At 44.2% G+C, this 20,647-nt stretch overlaps 1 protein-coding gene across 1 annotated transcript in view; it reads right to left on the reverse strand.

Annotated features, from left to right (window-relative positions):
- Stmn2 (stathmin 2) overlaps positions 1-20,647 on the reverse strand; it is a 47,998-nt gene that overhangs the window by 2,899 nt on the left and 24,452 nt on the right. The window contains exons 2-4 of the mRNA XM_052178805.1: positions 16,586-16,681; positions 12,731-12,903; positions 3,722-3,913 (exon numbers count right to left, since the gene is read on the reverse strand). Coding sequence (XP_052034765.1) covers positions 3,722-3,913; positions 12,731-12,903; positions 16,586-16,681 — 461 coding nt within the window. The remainder of the gene's footprint in view (positions 1-3,721; positions 3,914-12,730; positions 12,904-16,585; positions 16,682-20,647) is intronic.

The following is a 20,647-nucleotide window of genomic DNA, read 5'->3' on the forward strand; positions in this document are numbered from 1 at the left end:
AAGGTTGAGAAACTTTTCCAAGTTCATACAACTAGCAGTTGGTTAGATTCAACATTAGTTATATATCAGTGTGAAAATGCTTCTAGCCTTTTAGGTTTAGGGGGTAGGAATGGGAAAAAGTGTCACATACTCTGTCCTTCCTCCAAAGCTAAACAACGTTGACTCTAGAGAAAGATTTTCAAAGTAATTCAGTTGGTTTAAATGAGCCTTTCACACACATTGTAGAGAAATCAAGTTGTGTTTGGAAATGTAAGGAAATCAGAACAGATGCAGCCGGTTTTTCTCTTGTCCAGTTGTTATTACAAGGCAAAGCTGTATTGGCGTCCTTCTCTCATGAAGATAGAGGGTCATTAGTAAAAGCTGAGCTTGTGGAAAACTGGGAAGATGGAGACACCTTCCCTACACTGGAAGACAACAGAGCTTCAAGCAGGAACGGACTCCACACGGGGGAGCACTGCAAGCAGCCATGTTAGCTTCACTTCTTAAGTCAGTAAAGCTACAGTCTCGCCAGGCAATCGGAGACTCCATCTGAGTCCCAGATAACTTTAAAAGGAAATTTGGATAAGCCTTCTGAGTTTCTAAGAAAACATTTTCATGAAGTTTGGTAGATCTGCTATTTGGAAACTTTATAGCCACAATGTGGAATGCACACTCCTGATGTGTTATGTGATTTTAAATGGAAATGTTGGGGAAGCTAGGGTAGGCTACACAGTAATGTCACCAGCCTGTGCTCCTGGCCAGAGAACGGCTCAGTGATCAGAAAATTCCAGCTGAGAGCTGCGAACGTAGCTGTGAGGCTTTGGTTATGAAGTTCCTGACAGACACTGTCTACCAAGTTCACTACAGACACTGTCTACCAAGTTCACTACATACACTGTCTATCAAGTTCACTAAGGACAATGTCCACAGAGTTCACTACATACACTGTCTACCGAGTTCACTACATACACTGTCTACCAAGTTCACTACATACACTGTCTATCAAGTTCACTAAGGACAATGTCCACAGAGTTCACTACATACACTGTCTACCAAGTTCACTACATACACTGTCTGCCAAGTTCACTAAGGACAATGTCCACAGAGTTCACTCTGGACAGTGTCTGTGGAGTTCTCTGAGGATCTGCTTCTTTAGTAATTTCTATTTCATTATGGATGTCAGACTTAGTTTTTCAGGTATACTTAGAAATCCTGAATCTGTAGTAGCTAGGCCCATTTCAAAATTTTTAAAAGGATCTCTTCAATTTCTCCTGCCACTTCTCCTCAAGGCAAATGTAGCAGTACATCTTTGAAAGGTGGCTTTAGGAACACTTCTGGTCCTCTGAAATTTGTGACATACAGATTTCTTATTGGAAGCCAAGAAATGTGAGGTCATTTCTTTTCCTGCCTTTATCTCTTAATTCCTCTTTAATGGCTGTAGGTAACAAATATAATAAGAACAGGAACTAGATGACCTCTGGTGATAATTCTATGAAATCTCATTTTCTAAGTTCATTTAAATGGAAGATGTTGTCGGCACTGTCAGGTTCCTTCCTTCTTATTAATGGTTACGAGCCAATGGTATAAAAGAAAGGTCAGAAATAAGTTGGGAGAGCTCAAAAACGTCCTGCAGTCCTGCATCAGGATGCTGGTGGTCACGGGATCGAGGGAAGCATGGAATATTGCCTCAAGTGCTGTGGTCAGTGTTTGATGACTGAAAAAAGAGTATCAAATTCAGCTCAGGACACACTTTGGTCTGGGAAAGACTTGCATTCGTCTTTACATTCCTTCCTCTGCTTGCTTTATAATCTTGGTCAAACGCAGTAGGCTCTCTGAGGAACAGGTTCTTCAGATGTGGAATGGAATAACAATTTTTTTTGGTAGTCTGGCTTTTGGATTAAACATGACAATCCAGGCAGAAGTGCCTGGTCTGTCTCGAGTAATCAGTAATGGCCGGGTATAATCCCTTCCCCTTCATTATTCATTCATCGGACACATTCAGTAGTAACTGGTCACACCAACGGCACTTGACAACAAGAGAATGAATGTCAGTCAGAAGAGAAGAGTGTAAGGTAACAACACATGTGACTCGCAATGATTAAAATCCATGCTTACGTATTATCCAAATTGCCTCCTAGGGAAAGGATCTTGCTCTTTTAAGGAAAAATATCTTCAAGCTAAATCATATTGTGTACTGCTGTTGTCACTAAAGTAATGGCTACAACGCATCTATTCGCTGGTTGGGTTATTAGACACAAAATTGCTCACTATACAGAGGTCAGGTCTCCTCCTTCCTAGGTTCTACGCTTCCAGTTGGTGAGGTAAACCTGATTGTGGGAGGTTTGCTGGACACTCCTTTGATTTTTGTTTTGCTGTTATGAGGTATGCAGATTTTATGAACTAGTTTACAAATAACACCGGGAGGGACAAGCCGTAGGTTTGCATATACACGTCAAAACCAGTGGCTCTCCTGGATGGCTAGTAATGGCGGATCCTCAAGGCGAGGCCGGCTTGCAGTGATATCAGCATATTGCACCCCAGCAGCTGCACTGGATAGTTTTCAGGGTCTATGATACGGAGCAAAGGCTAGAAACAACCCAGAAAGGACTTGTAAACTGAGGCAGCGGAAGGGGATAATGACAGAGGGAGCGTGGCTGTCCCGGATGCCAGTGAAGCTCCGGTTTTGGTGCCGCCACCTGTGACTTGCGGAGAGCGAAGGTCTGACGTGAGACATCGGGAGAGACAGGTGTCGCTCTGAAGAGCAAGGGCACACCTGCTTATAAACTTTAAAAAGCTGATCTAAAGTTGGCTCTCCTGGCTTCTGCCCAAATCACACATCTTTGAGGGCCTCAGCGTTTTATTTTCTGTGTGGGAGCCTATAGCAGTTTCTGGGCAGAGATCTCAGAAAACTCAGGAAGAATACATTTCACCTAAAAGACTTCTGGGAAGTAATATTTTCAAAAGACTGTAGCTGGGTACTGTGGTGCATGCCTGCAATCTGAGCTCTGAGTCTGAAGCAGGAGGATTATGGGTTTGAGAGTAAACTCTCAGCACCTAGAACACAATGGCACTATCTCTTGCCTGATGGAAAAGCCCCGCGAGGGCAGGCAGGGATGGTGAGATGTATAGGTGCATCTTTTCCAGAGTTCCTACTTTTCAAGCCTAATCCAGTTTCTGGAAACGGACAAAGCAAAACTATTCATAGCTACAATGTGCATTTTTTTCAAAGGCAAGCTTTGGGGAGAGGGAATGTGAGTGCGCTGCGCATGCGCACATGTCCAGAGGGTTAATGAAGGCCTGAGGACTCCAGAACAAGATGAAGCAGTAGTCGCTCTGCTGTCTTCCAGATCTCCCGATAGATTTTATTATATGGAGAAAATGGGCTTATGATCAATATATATTTTAAATTTAGTCTTTGTATTAAATATATATTACTTTAAAGAATAATTGTTAATTTTACATTAAGATTAAGTATTATAGCATTAATAAAATCAGGTAAATATTAAATATGTACAGGTTACTATTTTTCCAACACAACGGCTTGTACAGATGCCGTACACATTTGGAACCAGCCTTCCTGAGCCATTGGTGGAGTGTTTGACAAGGGTTCCTTCACTCCAGGTCAGGCCGCAGGGTCAATCCGTGTGTGTGTGTGTGTGTGTGTGTGTGTGTGTGTGCGCGGAGGAGCAGCCCTGGCTGTCTGTCCTGCCTGGGTCCCTGCCCCGCCCTCCGCCGCTCTTACCTTTTCCTGCAGGCGTTCGATGATAGCAGCTAGATTAGCCTCACGGTTTTCCTTAATTTGTTCCATTTTCAGGATCAGCTTCTCCTCCGCCATCTTGCTGAAGTTGTTGTTCTCCTCCAAGGCCTTCTGGAGGACCTCTCGCTCGTGCTCCCTCTTCTCTGCCAACTGCTTCAGCACCTGAGCCTCTTGAGACTGGGGAGGAAGCACAGCGTTTGGTTACAGGGCTCTGGATGCCTGAACTCAGTGCTGGACCTGACGCTGCGCTGGCTGTGAGCAGCACTGTCCACCCTGTGCGTGTGCGCTCCGCAGACCTCAGCACCGCGTCACGTAAGTCGTCCCTGACGTTATAGCTGTGGAGCCTTTGGACAGAGCGACTTAGAAATGACATTAGTCCTCGTTGAGGAACCATTTTGTAGGCTATCTGGACAGGCTTTTCTTTCATTATTTTAAAAATAGGATGTAGCTAAGGATTTATGAACCACACAGTGTTAGAATGATCCAGCGGACCACAGCTTCCTGGGGGAGCCTGACGTATCCAGGAATGGCCTGGGCCTGGATTTTCTTTCTCTTCTGCCCCTTTCTGTGCCCTACTGTTTCTGACTAAGTGTAGGGTGGGCCTTATAGGAACTGCTCAACTTTTGTTCATCAAATCCACCTTTTCTTTTACTTAGACACCTGTCCTTCCCTTTTCCCAGGAGCTATAACAAATCCTCTCGAGCTGGAGATATAGCTCAGTGGTAAAGGGCACTTGCTGCCCCTGAAGGGGACCAAGGATTGATACCCAGCACCCACGTGGCAGCATACAACTGACTTCGACTCCAGTTCAGGAACCCAACGCCTTCCTCTGGCACCAGACACACACACGGTGTACAGACAGACATGCAGACAAGTCACCAACAGAAAACAAAGTCTCTGTAAAGACTTGAAAACATTTGTACAAATCTAATGACTTGGCCAAAAAAGAAGAAAGGCCTGGTTGTGGCTGTCACTCCTCACGGTGGCCCTTCAGGAGTGAGACAGAGACACTGTAGTTAGCTGTGCCTTGGCCAGCTCTGCCTTCGTAACCTCAGCAAGATGCATGGCTCTCTTCAAATGTCCTCGCGAGGGGCTTGGTAACGGCAGAGCTTCAACTACCCAACTGCGACATCTATTTCCTAAGTTCTTTAGTGAGGTCAAGGAATCTGTACTTTTGCTTAGTAATCCCAGAGAGTCTAGGGCTGGCAGGCCACACTCTACTCTTTGCAAGACACATTGTCTGTCTCTCTGCTTCCTCTAAGCGGCAGGATTAAAGGAATGAGCCACCACACCTTGCTGCACTAAGTTCTGTCTCCCTCTCCCTGTCTCTGTCTCTCTCTCCCTCTCTGTCTCTCTGTCTCTGTCTCCCTCTCCCTCTCACTGTCTCCCTCTCCCTCTCTCTGTCTCCCTCTCCTTGTCTCTGTCTCTCTCTCCCTGTCTCTGTCTCCCTCTCCCTCTCCCTCTCTCTGTCTCCCTCTCCCTGTCTCTGTCTCTCTCTCCCTGTCTCTGTCTCTCTCTCCCTCTCCCTGTCTCTGTCTCTCTCTCCCTCTCCCTCTCACTGTCTCCCTCTCCCTCTCTCTGTCTCCCTCTCTCTCTGTCTCCCTCTCCCTCTTCCTCCCTCTCCCTCCCTCTCCTTCCCTCCTTCCCCCCCCCCCGCCCCCCCCCCTCTCTGTGTGTTTGTGTGTGTATACAAGCATAATAACAAGTGCCCTCCCCTTCGCAGGTGTATGTTGAGGTCAGAGGTTAGTGTTGAAACGTAACTCTAACTGTTTCTCTCTTTTATTTACTCATTTATTTTTGTGATGTGCTCTCTTGGTGAACCCCGAGCCTGCCATTTTGTAGACTAGCTGGCCAGTGAGCCGCAGGATCCCCTCACCTGTCTCCGACCTCGGAGTGATGGCCCAGTCAACAGGTGCCTAAATAGTTACATGGATGCTGGGTGTTTGAACTCGTCATCAGACTTGTACAATAAGCGCGTTACTCACGGGGCAATCTTCCCAGCCTTGGAAGTCAGCCTTTAAACACACTCTTCACCAGAACACAGCCCAGGAGCTCTGGAACTCTCCAGAATTCTGCTAGTGCTGAAAGTCAGCCTTAGTGCCTATTTATTGCAGCTCGCTGACAAGCTCTTTCTGCCTATAACAGCTCTGGTGTTATTCCTTGGAGAGAAATCAATTCTTCCCCGAATACGGCTCATTCTTGCACTTGCACTACCCAGGAAGAAGACTGGTTTTGGTTCCAGTGTTTAGATCAGTGAGGAAATAAGCAGTAAGTTCAGAAAATTATGCAAAGGCATGGCATAAAATTCGCGAGCGGCCGAACAGTGGCCTTGCATGATCTCAATAAGCAGAAGCATGATCCCACCTTCATGTGGAGTGAACTTCTCACGGTCTGCTCAACCAGTGTTCCTGCTGCGTGTTGTGGCTGGGCAGGTTAGAAGGAAGGCAGTGTGGCTGTGAAGGATGGAATCCTGCAAAAGCTGCTACAGATGAATTGTTCAAAGGGGAGTGTTTGGCCCCGAGGAACCTGCCTGACCACTTGTTTCTGACACAGAGGTCTCTGAGGATTGAAATGGAGGCTTGGGCAAGATAGTGGCCGGCTGATAAGATGTAGAGTTAAGGAAGAGAGAGTCACTCAAATGTGGCACCCCAGGAGATGCCACTCTAGCTCCCTGTTGGGGAAACTGGCAGATTGCTGGCAGACACCTTTTGTGAACAACCTCATAAAGAACTGAGGATCACGGGAACGACTCTGTGAGCAGCCCGTGAAGGCACAGTGACGAGACAGGGAGAAGAGTTATTGTCCATGGAGGAACCCTTGAGCAGTTTGCAAAGAGGTTAATTAGCATCTCTTATGCCACTGAGTCTAAGAGTTTAATTACTGTACAAATGAATTGGATGATAAATCTGAGTTAACTGGTCTATAAAACTCACTTTCCTTTACACACACATAAGAGATTTAAGACTACTTAAGACTACACTTTGGATGCACTGGTTGTTCATGACTTTGAAATACACACTCTCCTGCGTCCACTCATCATTTGGGGTATATTACAGAACTATTCATCAAACACCGACACCCTTAGTTCCAAGATGCCTCTCCACGAGTCGGCGGATGTGTCATTTGCTTCATGCTGTAAATCAGGGAGCCCAGAACGAGACAGAAGAAACTCAGGGAGTTTCCTAGGCCTCGGGTGGGTGTGCTGTGGTTCCCTTACAGAAAGGAGGCGACCAGTGGGAGATTGTATGACCATGAAGCACACAGGCTCCTGAATACTAAACTGTCACCATATAAAAACTACCCTAAAGTCCTGCTGCTCATAATTCCCTAAAGAATACGGACTTGCCTGACCGTCCAAACAAACTGATTGGAGGAGAGTCAGTATGAAACACTGGAGTGTTGCAGAGCCAGAACCTAATTACAAGTTGTCTCAGGCCATTCTGGGCTTTTGAAAAGTTATTATCCTTCTTTGTGTGTGACCTAATGTGCTAGAGAACATCACTTAACCCTCTGAGATATAGCAGTCTAACAGACGATGAGGTTTCACCAAGCCCAAAGCCTCGCCCAGCGTGAGGCCTGTAACAGAGGTTTCTCTGTGTTGCTGTGACCTTCCTATTGCATGTTCCCACCAGTATATTTGAAGAGTGCCTTGGTTTATGATTCCTTTTGTTCTGCTACTGTAAATCGAGATGAACCTGTTTCCATAATTTGACCTGGTATTGGAAGAAATGGGAACTGTGCTCTCTCTCGGGCCGGGCTTGCTCATAGTTGACTCAAGATTAACCACTCATTACTTCCGCATTTAGGTGAGATTTGTACTTTTGTGTGGCTACAACATGTCCCTGGGGGAAAAGATCACATATCCTAGATTCATTTCGGGAAGGAGAGGCTTCTCCCGATCGAGACTGAGGCCATCACCGTGAGAAGTGCGGTGACTGTGTAAACTGCACCTGGTTCTGACCCCACGGAGGCCATGCTCGACAAATGCACAGCTTCTTAGGGGCGGGGGTGAGAGTGGCCGTGCTAAGGCTTTAGAGGCCCAGATGGAGAAGCCGAGGGGAGGTGGAGTCCCTTTCACCGTGTTTCACTTAGAGCAAGGAGCTCACTTCTCTTTGGTATAGAGAGGTTCATAGGTCATTAGAACTCACTGTGAGTGATGTTAATACATGGATTAAGTAGGGAGCCTTTCAATTCAATCAATTTTAGTGTACAGTTTTATTAAGCTTATAAGTGTCTTTAAATTTATACAATTTTCATAATATTAATGTTTTAAGCCAGTTTTAGTTGGCCCAACCTACTTATACATCTATTATTCACCAGTCTGCTTATTATATGTATTATGATAAAGACTAATTTATATTTCAAATACGTATAAAGTGTATTAAGTGACAGAACTGTTAATCTGAACTGCTTTCCTTTGTAAAGTCATTTGCTGGACCACAGTCCCTGCAAGGCGAGAGCTGGGTACATTTGAAGCCAGGTATAGCCAGCCAGCCCCTCATGCTGCTCCTTACCTGTCTGCAGAGAGTAGTGTCCCCACTGTGTGACATGGGACATTTTACCAGTCCTTTCTACAGGGGAGTGTGCTGGCTCGTTTTTATCAGCTTTGGGAGAGCTCTCCACTGAGGAATTGCCCCTATGAGAATGGCTGAGAGCATGTTTGTGGGCTTTTCCTGACTGGTGAGTTTAGGTGACTTGCCCAAAAGCATTAGTTACTAAGTGGAGAGATAGTTTCAACTGCAGACATTCTAATAATCCCATGTTCTTGGATGATTTGAAAGAAACCTTTAGACTCTGTAGTCTGCTGCAGATAGTTAGACCACAGGTTGCCTGCACTGGGGCATGAGGGAAGGAGGAGCCCCTAGTCATGAGGCTGGCACAGCAGAGTGTTGGAGGCACGCACTGGGGACGTGTGCCAGCCTCGTTCTGTAGCTTCTTGCTGTGCGGACGATGAACGAATGGGCACTGTGCCCGGCTGGCCAAAGCGTCAGTGTCATTTCCCAAATGTGGCCAGTTGCAATATGAAGAGTTTAATTTCAAAAAATAGACACTGCTTACCAGAGGTGCTTTAATACAGGAAAGGAAGTAAGAAAAAGTTGCATTCTCTTTTATTGTTTTTGTTATCATCTGAAGCACGGAGTGTTAGTTCTGGCTGGAAGGAGTCTGTGAAGTGCCATTCACGTCCACCACCAGATGGTCAGTGCTAGGGCGGTGTGTGCGAGGGGCCCTGGGACGCTGGGAAGCCGCCGTGGGTGTCTAATGCACAGCACATCAGACTTGGTCAGCAGCCTCCAGCCCTGACTTCAGAGAGCCCTGTCTGCACAGCTTGGACCCCAGGCCCACAGAGGGCTTTTGGATTCCATCGACGGGCTTTAAACACCCCAATAAGTAGGTTTGTGTGTACAAAGTCCTACCAAAAATCACACGTTACACCTTTGCTCAAGTCTACCTCTGTACTTACTTGGGATTAGGATTGTGGCAGCTTAGTGAGAAAATGCTTACTACCTTAAGATAACTAGGGATATTGATTAGCAGTAGCAACTGACTTTGTTTATAAAAATAGTAAAATGTTATGACAATAGTAAAATAGTAAGCACACACGTGAATGTTGTGTAATTTCTGGGCAGAATCTTTAAAATTTGTAATGTATGGGGAAGGAGGCAGGCCCAGGGCCCTGAGCTGTGTGCCTGTGACTGAGCTCTATTTCAGCAGCTTTTTAAAACTTTTATTTATTTATTTTTAAGATCTAGAAGCATTTGTTCTATGCAAAACATTTTAGTATGTCTCTCTGGCTCACATAGTGAAGTCTGGCCCGGCTCCTCCCTAGCTCGCCTGGACACTAGTGTGAAATCACAGCCTTCAAAACACACGTTGTTACGTTTGCTTCTGAGTATCCTCAGTTCTGAAACCGTTGGTTTAAATTTTTTTCTAGCCTATCACAATCTCCTGTTTTCCCTATCTACCTGACAGAATTTTTTCTAGTTTACCTTTTTTGGTTGTTTGTTTTCTAGATAGGGTTTCTCTATGTGATCCTGACTGTCCTGGAACTTTCTCTGAACACCAGGCTGGCCTCAAAACCACAGAGATCCTCCTGTCTCTGCTTCCGGAGTGCTGGAATTAAAGGCATGTGGCACCCCCACCCCCCGCTCTAATTTACCCCTTTAAAAATAGAATTTTCTTTAAAACTGGGCACTGGTTCACACCAAGAATTGATGCGGTTTTACTTTTCCTCTGCTGTCCCTTTCACCTGAGCTCAGAGCCGAGGTCCTTTAAAGCTCTGCCGCTGGTGCTCACCTTCCCTCCTGTGCTCCCCGCTCCCGCCTCCTGTGCTCCCCGCTCCCGCCTCCTGTGCTCCCCGCTCCCGCCTCCTGTGCTCCCTGCTCCTGCCTCCCTGGCCTTCGCGATGGGTTTCAAACACACCAGAACCTTCCGAGCCCAGGGCCTCGGAACCTGCCTCTCTTACTACCTCCGCATTCTACCCTTGTCTTTTGTTCCCTCGCTCATGCTTGATTCCGTGTTATATGACACCGTACACTGTACACTTGTGATTGGCTGTCGGTCCCTCAGCCAGAGGAAGCTTGGTTAGGGTCAGGGTGAGGAGTGGCATGTCCTAGATAAATATCTGTCAGTCGTGTGATTTCAATTTCAGCAGATGTTGTTTGGAAACTTACTGCCTATAATCTTTCTTTGGGATGGTAGTATGGATTGTAATGTTAATATAGATTACATATTGTTAGCTTAACATGGGAAGTTTACTTTTTTAAATTTTAATTTTTTATTCACCTAAAAGAGTAAGGTTTGTAGCCATACAGTATACTGTTAATACACATCTCTACCTTCATGGACTTTAATGGAGGCAATAGGTAGTAATGCAAATAAATATATTCTTACTAATCACGCCAAGTTCTGGGAAGAGAGAGCTGGACACTAGTACAGCAGAGTGTAAGCGAGGACAGGCCTGGTAAGTCACAGGGACGGGATGAACAGCGGCTACAGGAAGCTGGAAAGAGTGTGGGGCCATGGGTGCTAAACATGTCCTCTGCTGGCCCTGCTAACACAGTGAGGAAAGGACAACCTCTAGCTTCCAAACTCCTATGCAGAGGTGACTTCTAGAGATATACTTCAAAATGTTGAATCTGAGTAATTATTTGGTATCAATTCAAAAAGCATATGTTAAGTTTTTCCATTCCTTATAGAAGTTGTTCGGTCTAGCAGCCGGTGGGGCTGTTCATCTGAGTGGCTACTGTCCGCAGAGGGATAGTAAAGACTGAAAGTCAGCGCAGGGGCAAAGCACACTGTATACTTAAAACAGAAGCTGGGCGAGGTCGTCTGCATGTCCTTGCCTGATGCTCTGTGAGATATATCACTTGCTGAAGACTCTTTAAGAAGAATGAACAGTTTTCCACGAGTGCTAATTAAGTTAGTACAATCCAATAGAAAAACAAAATCAATGGCTGAATGTTTAAGTTGGTACTTTCTCTTAATTAGCTGTCCTTCCTCCTAATTAAAACTCTACTACCTGAACATAATCCATACAGTGATTGCTGCACTGCAAAATTTCCAAATTGCACAATAATTTGATGACATACAACATTTTAAAAAAGATTCCAGAAGTATTTTTTTCTGAGTATCAAAATGTTGACTGATTCTTTTGGGCAATGTCCATTAGCTACACAGTCAATTTCCAGTTTGATTTAATTGTTTAAATAACTGTTAATAGTTTATTGCTGTCAGGATGTAGGAGTTTTACAACAACCATTAATTAGTTGCCTCAGGGAGTTTTATAAGTTTTATAAATTAACACCCAGTTAATTTTTATTATCTCTGTGTTCTTTTTTCTTTGGCCATTTTCTGCTAATTAAGTACAATAGCTGGAAAAGCCATCAGCACACGAATCCTTGAAGCTGAACTCTGCTATCTGAGTTTTAATTTTGGACCAGACACTGATTTTACTTTCTAAGCTCTCTGTCTCTGTCTCTGTCTCTCTCTCTCTCTGTATGTGTGTGTGTGTGTGTGTGTGCCTGTGTGTGCTCCATGTGTAGCGCTCCTGGGCTGTGCTGTGCTCATTCTACAGAAGGTGCCTCTGCTGAGAGATGAGAACTTAAATCACCCAGGGTGAACAGGCACTGCAGGGCTTTAGGCAGGGCAGTTGATTATGTTTATAAGTAGCACCATGCGAGGCAACGAAAAAGTTAAGTCTTGTGCATTTACCTGGGTTAATAGCTCACTTTCTCCATCTTAAATCTAAATTTATAACAATATTAATAGATTATAGTGCTTAATATATTGACAGATTTTTTTTGTAGACAACATAAAAGGTATTAAAATGGGAGTTTCATTCATGTAATAAATATAATTCATATTATATAATTTATAACAGAAAAGTATAATTTACGTAATAGAACTGTGTGTGCAGGATACTCATAGTGACCTCATGAGTCTAAAATACATCATGATAAAGCAAATGGAAAATACAGTTCAAAGATGGTTTATGTAAAAGATGCCTGACAGGAAAATGCAGCCCGTTGGGACAGGCACATCTAGACAGAACGTCTTTAATTCACAGATTTGCCAGCATATCTTATCTTACTGCTCTGAAAAATTTCAAAATATTTGTTTTTAATTATGTGTGTGTATGTGTGTGTGTGTGTATGTGTGTGTGTATCTGTGTAAAAGAGAGGAGGGGAGCAGAGGGAAGGAAGAAAGGCGAGACCTTAAAAACTGTTGTGAATTTGAGGCCAGCCTGGTCTACAGAGCAAGTTCTAGGACAGCCTGTCTTAAGAAAACAAAAGAAGCCAAACCAAACCAGACCAGACCAGACCAGATCAGATCAGACCAGACCATAACAGAACAGACCATAACAGACCAGACCAGACCAGACCAGACCAGACCAGACCAGGCCAAAACAACCAAACCAGACCAGGCCAAACCAGACCAAACAAAACAAGGACGACAAGAACAAGCAGGACATAGACCCCCCATGGAGAAAGTCACCTTTCTTCGCTCCTCTGCAGCCTCCAGCTTTTTCTGGATCTCCTCCAGGGACAGGTCTTTCTTCTTTGGAGAAGCTAGAGTTCGTGGAGCTTCCGAGATGGGAGACGGCGGCTTTAAGATCAGCTCAAAGGCCTGGCCGGAGGCGCGCTTGTTGATGGGCTTCACCTCCATGTCTGCGGAAGGAACAGCAGAGGGCACTGAGTGGGCAGCTAACTCGGGCACCGGCTCCAGTGCCGTGGAGCCCAGCAACTGCGTACATGCTTTAGATCAGAAAGTTAGCAATTGTCCTTTGCGGCTGTGTAGATAAACCTGGAGTGCATTGTAGTGAGAGAAAGGCAGAAACAGAAAGACAGAATTCCTGTCCTTGTAAGTGCGGAGTGTAATGTGGCTGCCAAGGTTGACGGATTCTGGGCAGGTGCTGGCTAGATAGTACAAAATTTCATCTAGATAATTAAAATATGCTCATGAGTCTCCTAGTTTGTTTTCTGTCACTGTGACAAAACACCATGACAAAAAACAACTTGGGAGGAAAGAGGGTATTGGGCCTACACGTCCACGTCACAGTCCATAACAGCCAGGGCTCAGAGCAGCAGAAACCCGGAGGCTGCGAACGAAGCAGAGGCCACCGAGGCGCACTGCTTACCGACCGGCTTCCTTTCTGTGCCATGTGTTCAGTTTGCTTTCTCTTACAATCCAAGAATCCAAGACCAGGGAAAGCACCGCCCACCGTTGGCCGGACCCTCCCACATCAGTCCAGAAAACGCCCATAGTCTTGTGCACAGGCCCGCGCGGTGGAGCAATCGCCAACCGAGGTTCCTTCTTCCCGAGTGACTCCGGTTTGTGTCAAGCTGATAAAAAACCTAACCAGTTCAGTCTGATTTATAGTGATGATATATTGTCTTAGGTTTATGTTTAAAAATTATTAGCATATGCTCATTGTGCAAAATGTTGGGTGTGGCTATGACATTTTCCAACTTTCCTACCTAGTGCTTTGTTTGTATTCATACTCCATTTCACTCCTTACACTTTCTCTGCCTCCCTCCCCCTAGTCCCCTTCTTCCCAAATGTTCCTCCTCCTACATTCATGTCATATATATATGATGTATTTGAATATATGTGTATATATGTGTGTGTATATATGTATGTGTATATATGTATGTATATATATATATATATATATATATATATATATATATATATATATATATAAAACCATGTGAAAGAAGATGAGGTATGTGTCTCTTTGAATCTGACTTACCATGCTAGTAAAGCGATCTTCAGTTCCATCCGTTCTTACAAATGACATTTTTCTTAATGTAAACTAAAACTCCATATTATCAGTAGTCTAAGCCTTTTTAATCTGCTTTCTCTGATTGGATCCTTGCCTTAAGAACATGATAACACATGAGGTAAGCATGTGTTAGCTAACTTGATTTAGCCATTATCAATATATCAAATGCAATGCTATTTCAAAGCATGCATACTGTAGACACATTCAAGTTTAATTGTCAATTAAACAAAAAACAGAAAATTGCTAGCCGTGTTTGTCATTGGTTTATGTACTGACCACAAGTAGACCACCAGACCTTCACATTTTAATTGTCAGACTTTCATGCTATCATTCATAATCTAAAAATAAAGGGGAAATCATTTGGAATGTAAACAAAGAATATAGAAAATAAAAAAATAAAAAGTAATAGGTAGTAACTCGGAGGACATTTATAACTTCATAGCTCACATATAGGAAAAGGTACTGATTTCTTTAAAACATCATGGTCAGTCTTCATTTATAGCTGAGTGCTTTGGTTTGAACCTCATGCCCTCTGGTCTTTGTTTGCAACCAGAAACTTATTGGGATTAAGCCACCGCTATGTGTTACTAATATTTCAAGTGTAGATGTTTCCTGGTACCTTCCAGGGTGGTTCCAAGATCCCCACAGGATTCCCAAACACTCAATGGTGGAATCTCTTACAGTAATATATGGTGGTGATTTTTTATTTGAGCTCCAGAAAGAGCCCTTTCCATTGTCCCTACATTGCTCAGACAATTACTACCCAGACAGAAATACAAGGCCAAGTGAACACTTTTGAACCCTGAGTGTCTCTACTGCGTTTTCAGAGGTGCTGGACGAGTGACAGGGAGTTGTCTCCAGCTTCACACAGCTCACACAGATTTGCTTTTCTGCCCCTCTTAGTCCCAGAGCATCAGAAGCCACCCCATCCCTTGTGTCCCAGGCATTTGGTGTTCTCCTTGGAGATCATTTTAAGACTCATCTACAGAGCTCTGAGTCCTGGGAAGGCAAGGACCAGGCTGAATCAATCCATCAGCGGGTCTCAGTGACAGCGCAGATTTTAGAGTCTCTTAAGAAGCAGCCAGATCCCTACTAATAGTGACATCTGACAGACAGTTGATTTGTTGGCTCAGTGCACTTCCAGGAAGTGGGCGTGCGGCATGCTTCTGGAGGAAGCTTGGCCGCAGGGAGGTTGCTTACCTATACACAGAGCTCTGGAAAGGCAGGCAGCCCTTCTAATGCTTGTGCCGTGAGAACAGAGCTGGCGGACGATTGCTCTGAGTTCTCGAGCAGACCTTAAGGCATGCAGGCTGGGAGCTGGCTGTTTTATAGGATCTTTACATATGTGGGAAGGCAGAGTAACTGAACCTATCAGGCACCAAAATGCCTCAGGCAGGGCGGGTACAGTTAGTGACTCCATTTTGAATTGGCTAATTTCATTACTGAACATTGGCTGAATTGGGTGAGGTTGATACTAATAGTGTTGATAATGGCAGAGCAATAATTGGGTACCTCAGATATTAGGCTAAGACAAGTTCCGCTCTCTCCCCAACATCCCTAGGAGGAGGGAGTAAATGATGTTCCAGGAGCCTATGTATTCTCTTGCCTGAGGTCCTCAACACAGGGGAAGATCCAGAAACCAAACCAAACTAACCCAGTCACCACAACTGGGATAAAGCAAACCTGACACCTCGCACTTCAGTGAAGTCACCTGGCGGCCGCAGCTAAAGGCAGTGGTGCTTGCCTTTAATCCTAGCACTTGGGAGTCAAGGGCCTGAGGATCTCTTGAATTTGAGGCCAGCCTGTTGTATACACTGAGTTCTGGGACAGACAGGACTATATATAGAGATCCTGTCTCAAAAACAAAACAAAACTACAACAGAAAGAACAGCAAACTAAACAAACAAAAACCTAGCAAATAAAGTCGGCTCGTGCCAACTGCAGAGTGTTATTTAGCTTTCTTCAACAAGGTCTTAAGTTCTCTAGGTGAATCTTGAACTTGCAACCCTCTTGCTTCAGACTTCTGGAGCAAGTGCTGGAATTTTAAGTCTGAATCATCATGGGCAGTATTTTTTATTTTCTTCTTAATCCTTCCTTGCTTGTGACCTCAGTCACAACTTTATTTATGATTTTGATTATTCTTATTAGCTTGCTTATATTTACCCACAAAATGGGGGACTCTACCGAGACAAATGGCTATGGTGGTAGATTTTCTCTTCCTTGAGCAGTCTAGATAGAAAGGTAATTTCATGCAAATTGGAATCTAGTGGAGTAGTTCAGTGTGTCTCATCATTTGAAAAGAAAAACCTTAGACATTCTGTAGATTGTGATGTGCTGATTAGGATGCTGATAACAAGCCAGCATGCTTCTTACAAGACATTGATGTGCTGTCATTAGCACCAACTTCAGACTGCTGTGAGCAGTAGGCTATCAGTAAGACCCTGTGTCTGGACACAGCCTACCCACACTGGGCTCCAGAGAATACTCATCTCACTGCATGGAAGCACATGTATGCAACTTCTGCAGATTGTGCAGCTAGGAGTCTTGTGCTGCAGGGGACTCACCATCATAGGTGTAGATGCTGATGTTGCGTGGCTCCGGGTAGAAGCAGGAGCAGATCAGCGACAGCATAGACAGCTCCTTCATCTTTTCCTTGTAGGCTGGAAGGGAAGATTCAAGGTTAGGGTGCTTCATTTTCAAAATTTCCCCGTTAAAGCCCATGTAACAATCATTACAGCCTTCTGCAGAAGACAGGCTGCTTGGCTGGCTTTCCCAGAGATTGAGATTCATGCCTGCAGGAAGATGAAAAAGTGAAAGGGAGTCAGATTAAGGAAAAAGGGCCTCGAGATCCAGCGGGAATGAAGAGGAAAACAGGCAAAACGGTGATAAAGGAAACAGATGAAATTAGCAGACGCAGACGCATGCTCTTTCTAATTACTGTCCCTATGAGTCTTGAGTCGCCGCTCGTAAGTTAAGATTCTCAGGGGTACATGGTGCATCACCGCCATTCATTTGGGGACAGTAGAAGAGCTCATGGGGAGGGTTGTTAAGCAGTTGTCTCCTCCAGGGAACTTTGTTGCTGTTTTCTCTTAATCCCCGAGTGCATTTTCTTACCTCACCTTCTTCCCACGCACACTGACTAAGACAGGGGGAGCTGGTCAGGATGTCCCCCTCTCTGACACATTGTCTGGGTACCGGCCTCACGGAGAAGCTGTAGATCAGACTGTGCTGGCCCCAACCCGCCCCCCCTCCTCTTTACTGCGTGCTCTCCTTCCTTTTCTAATATGCCTGCCCAGTAGACCTGGGGAGCACCTCATGGCGGTCACCAGGACAGGTGTCTCCAGACGACAGGATTGGGAAAGAGGGTGGGACACTGTCACCTTTCTTGGTCATGTAATGAGTGAGATTAATTAAAGAAAATTGAAGAAAATGATGAGTATTTGTATAGTAACTTGAGATAAGGAAACAGACACTGATGGCCTAGCAATGTGACAGTTGTGTGTTGGCAGGGTCTGAATCATCTCTGTAACCCAAGGGATGGTGTTTAGAAAAGAAGAAAATTCCTAGAAGATGAATCTGGACATTACTGACAGATTTCTTTGTTGTTGGTGATTAGCAGGCTGACAGATCCAACAGGTATTTTACCATGTTTAACATGGAGACTGGGGATCATACGTAGCTGAGGATAGTTATGAATGTAACCCAGCACAAAATTGTAAATGTACTCAAAACTGCATGAGGTTTGTAACTCAATTGTGTGCTCCCCAAGGCCGACTTTTGTAGGTGACACGCCATAATGTCAAGAAGTTGACAAGGAATGCTAAGCTAAGACGTTTCTAAGAGATTTTAAAATCTATAATCAGCCTGCTTAATTACTAACTTTGTAAGTGAGGAAATAGCCTTACAGAGGCCAAAGTCACATATGACCAATGATAAAGACGAGGGCTCTGGGTAAAAATCAGTAAGACAGTCTATTCAAAGCTCCTACCCTACTTTAGACCAGTCAGTGGCCACAGGGTTGAGTGTGTGAGAATATGATACAATCACATGCAAAGAGCAATATTGTCAGTTTCACGTAGTTCAGCTTAGCACATCCAGACGATCTGCTGAAGGAGCATCTGCTTATTTCCTAAAAATGAAAAGCACAGTGTTTTTCTTTTTTCTGTGCAGCAGACATTTTTGATAATGCCCATTCTGAGAAATTATATTAACTTTTCAATTATAGAAGGTAGAACCATTTTCCTTTGGCTTGTTTCTTTACTTGACTTACATATAGCTGAGGAAATTTTCACATATATGTTGAGTGTGGGTCATAATTTCTATCAGAAGATAGTGTAGTCAATGGCTTAATACATTTAATTCCCTAAACAAACTGAAAACAATATAAGGAGGCTTTGTATGTTAGGATTGCTAGCTTCCTTTGGTAAGTGAATACAGTAGGATACAGGGAACATTTTGCAGAATGACATGGACAGCTAGCTCTCCACATCTTCAGGCTTAAGGCCGTGAATCCAACAAGCCTCAGATCAAACATATTTGTAGTAAAAATAGCTTCTGCAAAGGCACATGCCATCCATGAAATCAATATTAGACCAGTATTATTCAAAATTATTTTATACAGAATATATATACATATATATGTATATATATATTCCTTAAAGATATAGTATAATGACCATTTACATAGTTTTCATCATCTTGGGTAATCAGTAGATGACTTCAATAGGGCAGGGCATGCATAGGTTATATGCAAATACTTTATCATTTAAAATAAGGGACTTGGACATCTGCAAATTTCATATTCCCAGGGAACCATGGAAGCAATTTCCCTGCACACGAAAGGATGGCTGCATACCATACAAACATTAGATTAAAGTAGTTTGAAAGTTTACTAAGAAGAAGAATAAACACACAAGTATAAGATTTTATAACTCATAAACAAATACAAAGTTAAAGCTAGAGAAGGAGAGATTTCTACTGAGCACTCTTCCTACCTGTCGCCAGTGAACTTTAATAATATAAGTAAGGTCTCCCAGCTCGTGTGGAGAGGAGTATGTAGAGTACCCGAGGCTGACACATTGGGAAGAACTGGTGAGCAATGAGCAACGTCTTATCCTAACACTGAATGGTTTTTATCCTCTGTCCCAAAACTCAGAGGGGAACTTTAACTCCTAATTTGGTGATATAGGCAGTGGGCTTATGCTAGCTCACGTATATACTGTTTGGAGTCTTTGATACACACACACATACAATTTTTGTTAAGCTATACGTTCTTTGAAGGTACAGACTATATCTTACTCATCGATGAAACAATTTGCAGAATAGTTCTGGAAAGATCATAAAGTGGTTGCATAAACTGTAGTCACCTTTGTCAGTGACTTGAATTCAATTTCCATTACAAGTACGTGGGATCACCAGTATGGGCTGGTGCTTCTGTGAGGCATTATCGATGTACACAAATACAAGAGAACATTGCTGTTTCTCAGTCAGAGAGGAAGGGTGTGGATAGAAAGTGGACTAAGATAGGTGGAAACAGGAAACATCACCTGGGCTCAGACATGTTGTACAGAAGCTATGAAGGGCCCGTGGCAGTGAGGGGAGTCATATGGAAGAGCTTCATGGCCAGGATCTCCAAACTTTACAACATAAAAGCGCAGGCCACTCAGGTAAGGTTCAAACAAGGCATCACCCTGTGTGTACACAGTACGTTTTTCTGAATTCCCCTTTAAGTGGATGTCTTGGATTTCGTAGGCAACCAGAAACAATGCACATGGCCTACAAAGGTTGATCAGTGCTAATCAGCTGTGGTCGCTCATGCCTTTATCTTAGCTCTCTTAGCCTGATGCAGGAGGATTGCTGCATGTTTGATGCCAGCCTGTGACAGCCATCTCCCTTTCTGCTAAAAGTGACTGGGTAGTGTTTAAGAGAGCAAAGCAGAGAAGATGTGTTTATTTTTGTTGACATGGGACTTGCTTTGAAAGAGACAGTATGGGAACATTTGTGTGCAGGAGTGTGCGAGAACTGATGTTCTCTCTCCTTTGTACTTTGAAGGGCGCTCTCTGAACTCTAGGGTCAGCCTTTTTATGGCTAGACTCATTTGGACCTTAAGACTTATGGGAGTATGTCTTCCTGGGAGATAATTTTGCTCATAGATTTTGGGTCAGACATTTGGACTTCTGCTCCCTTCATGCATTATGCTTATGCGACAAACATTGTGGGTCTTGTGCCAGAGCATGAAAATATCCTGAATAAGAGGAGAAAATGAAAGAATTTTAAGCCTGGGCATTGAGTCTTCAGGTTTCCTTCAGGAATCTTCTGTGATAGACTTTGAAATAATTATTTGTAATTATATGTAGATATGTGCAGAGGTTGGTATGTACCTGTGAGTGCAGGTGTCTGGGGAGACCAGAGGTATCAGGTCTCCTGGAGCTCTAGACAGTTGTGAGCCCCCGATGTGGCCCTGAGAGGATCAGTGAGCGTTCTTCATCACTAAGCCGACTCCAGCCCCTGGGAAGACCTGGAGAAGTGTACCGGGCGACAGTGTGTCTCGGCCATAAGCACTGGTTTCCTTCCACAGCTCCAGTTTGTGCCAATGGCGAGGGCCTTTCAGCACTAAAACCTCCCAG

Source organism: Apodemus sylvaticus, chromosome 4 (assembly GCF_947179515.1).
Source record: "Apodemus sylvaticus chromosome 4, mApoSyl1.1, whole genome shotgun sequence".
Lineage (NCBI taxonomy): Eukaryota > Metazoa > Chordata > Mammalia > Rodentia > Muridae > Apodemus > Apodemus sylvaticus.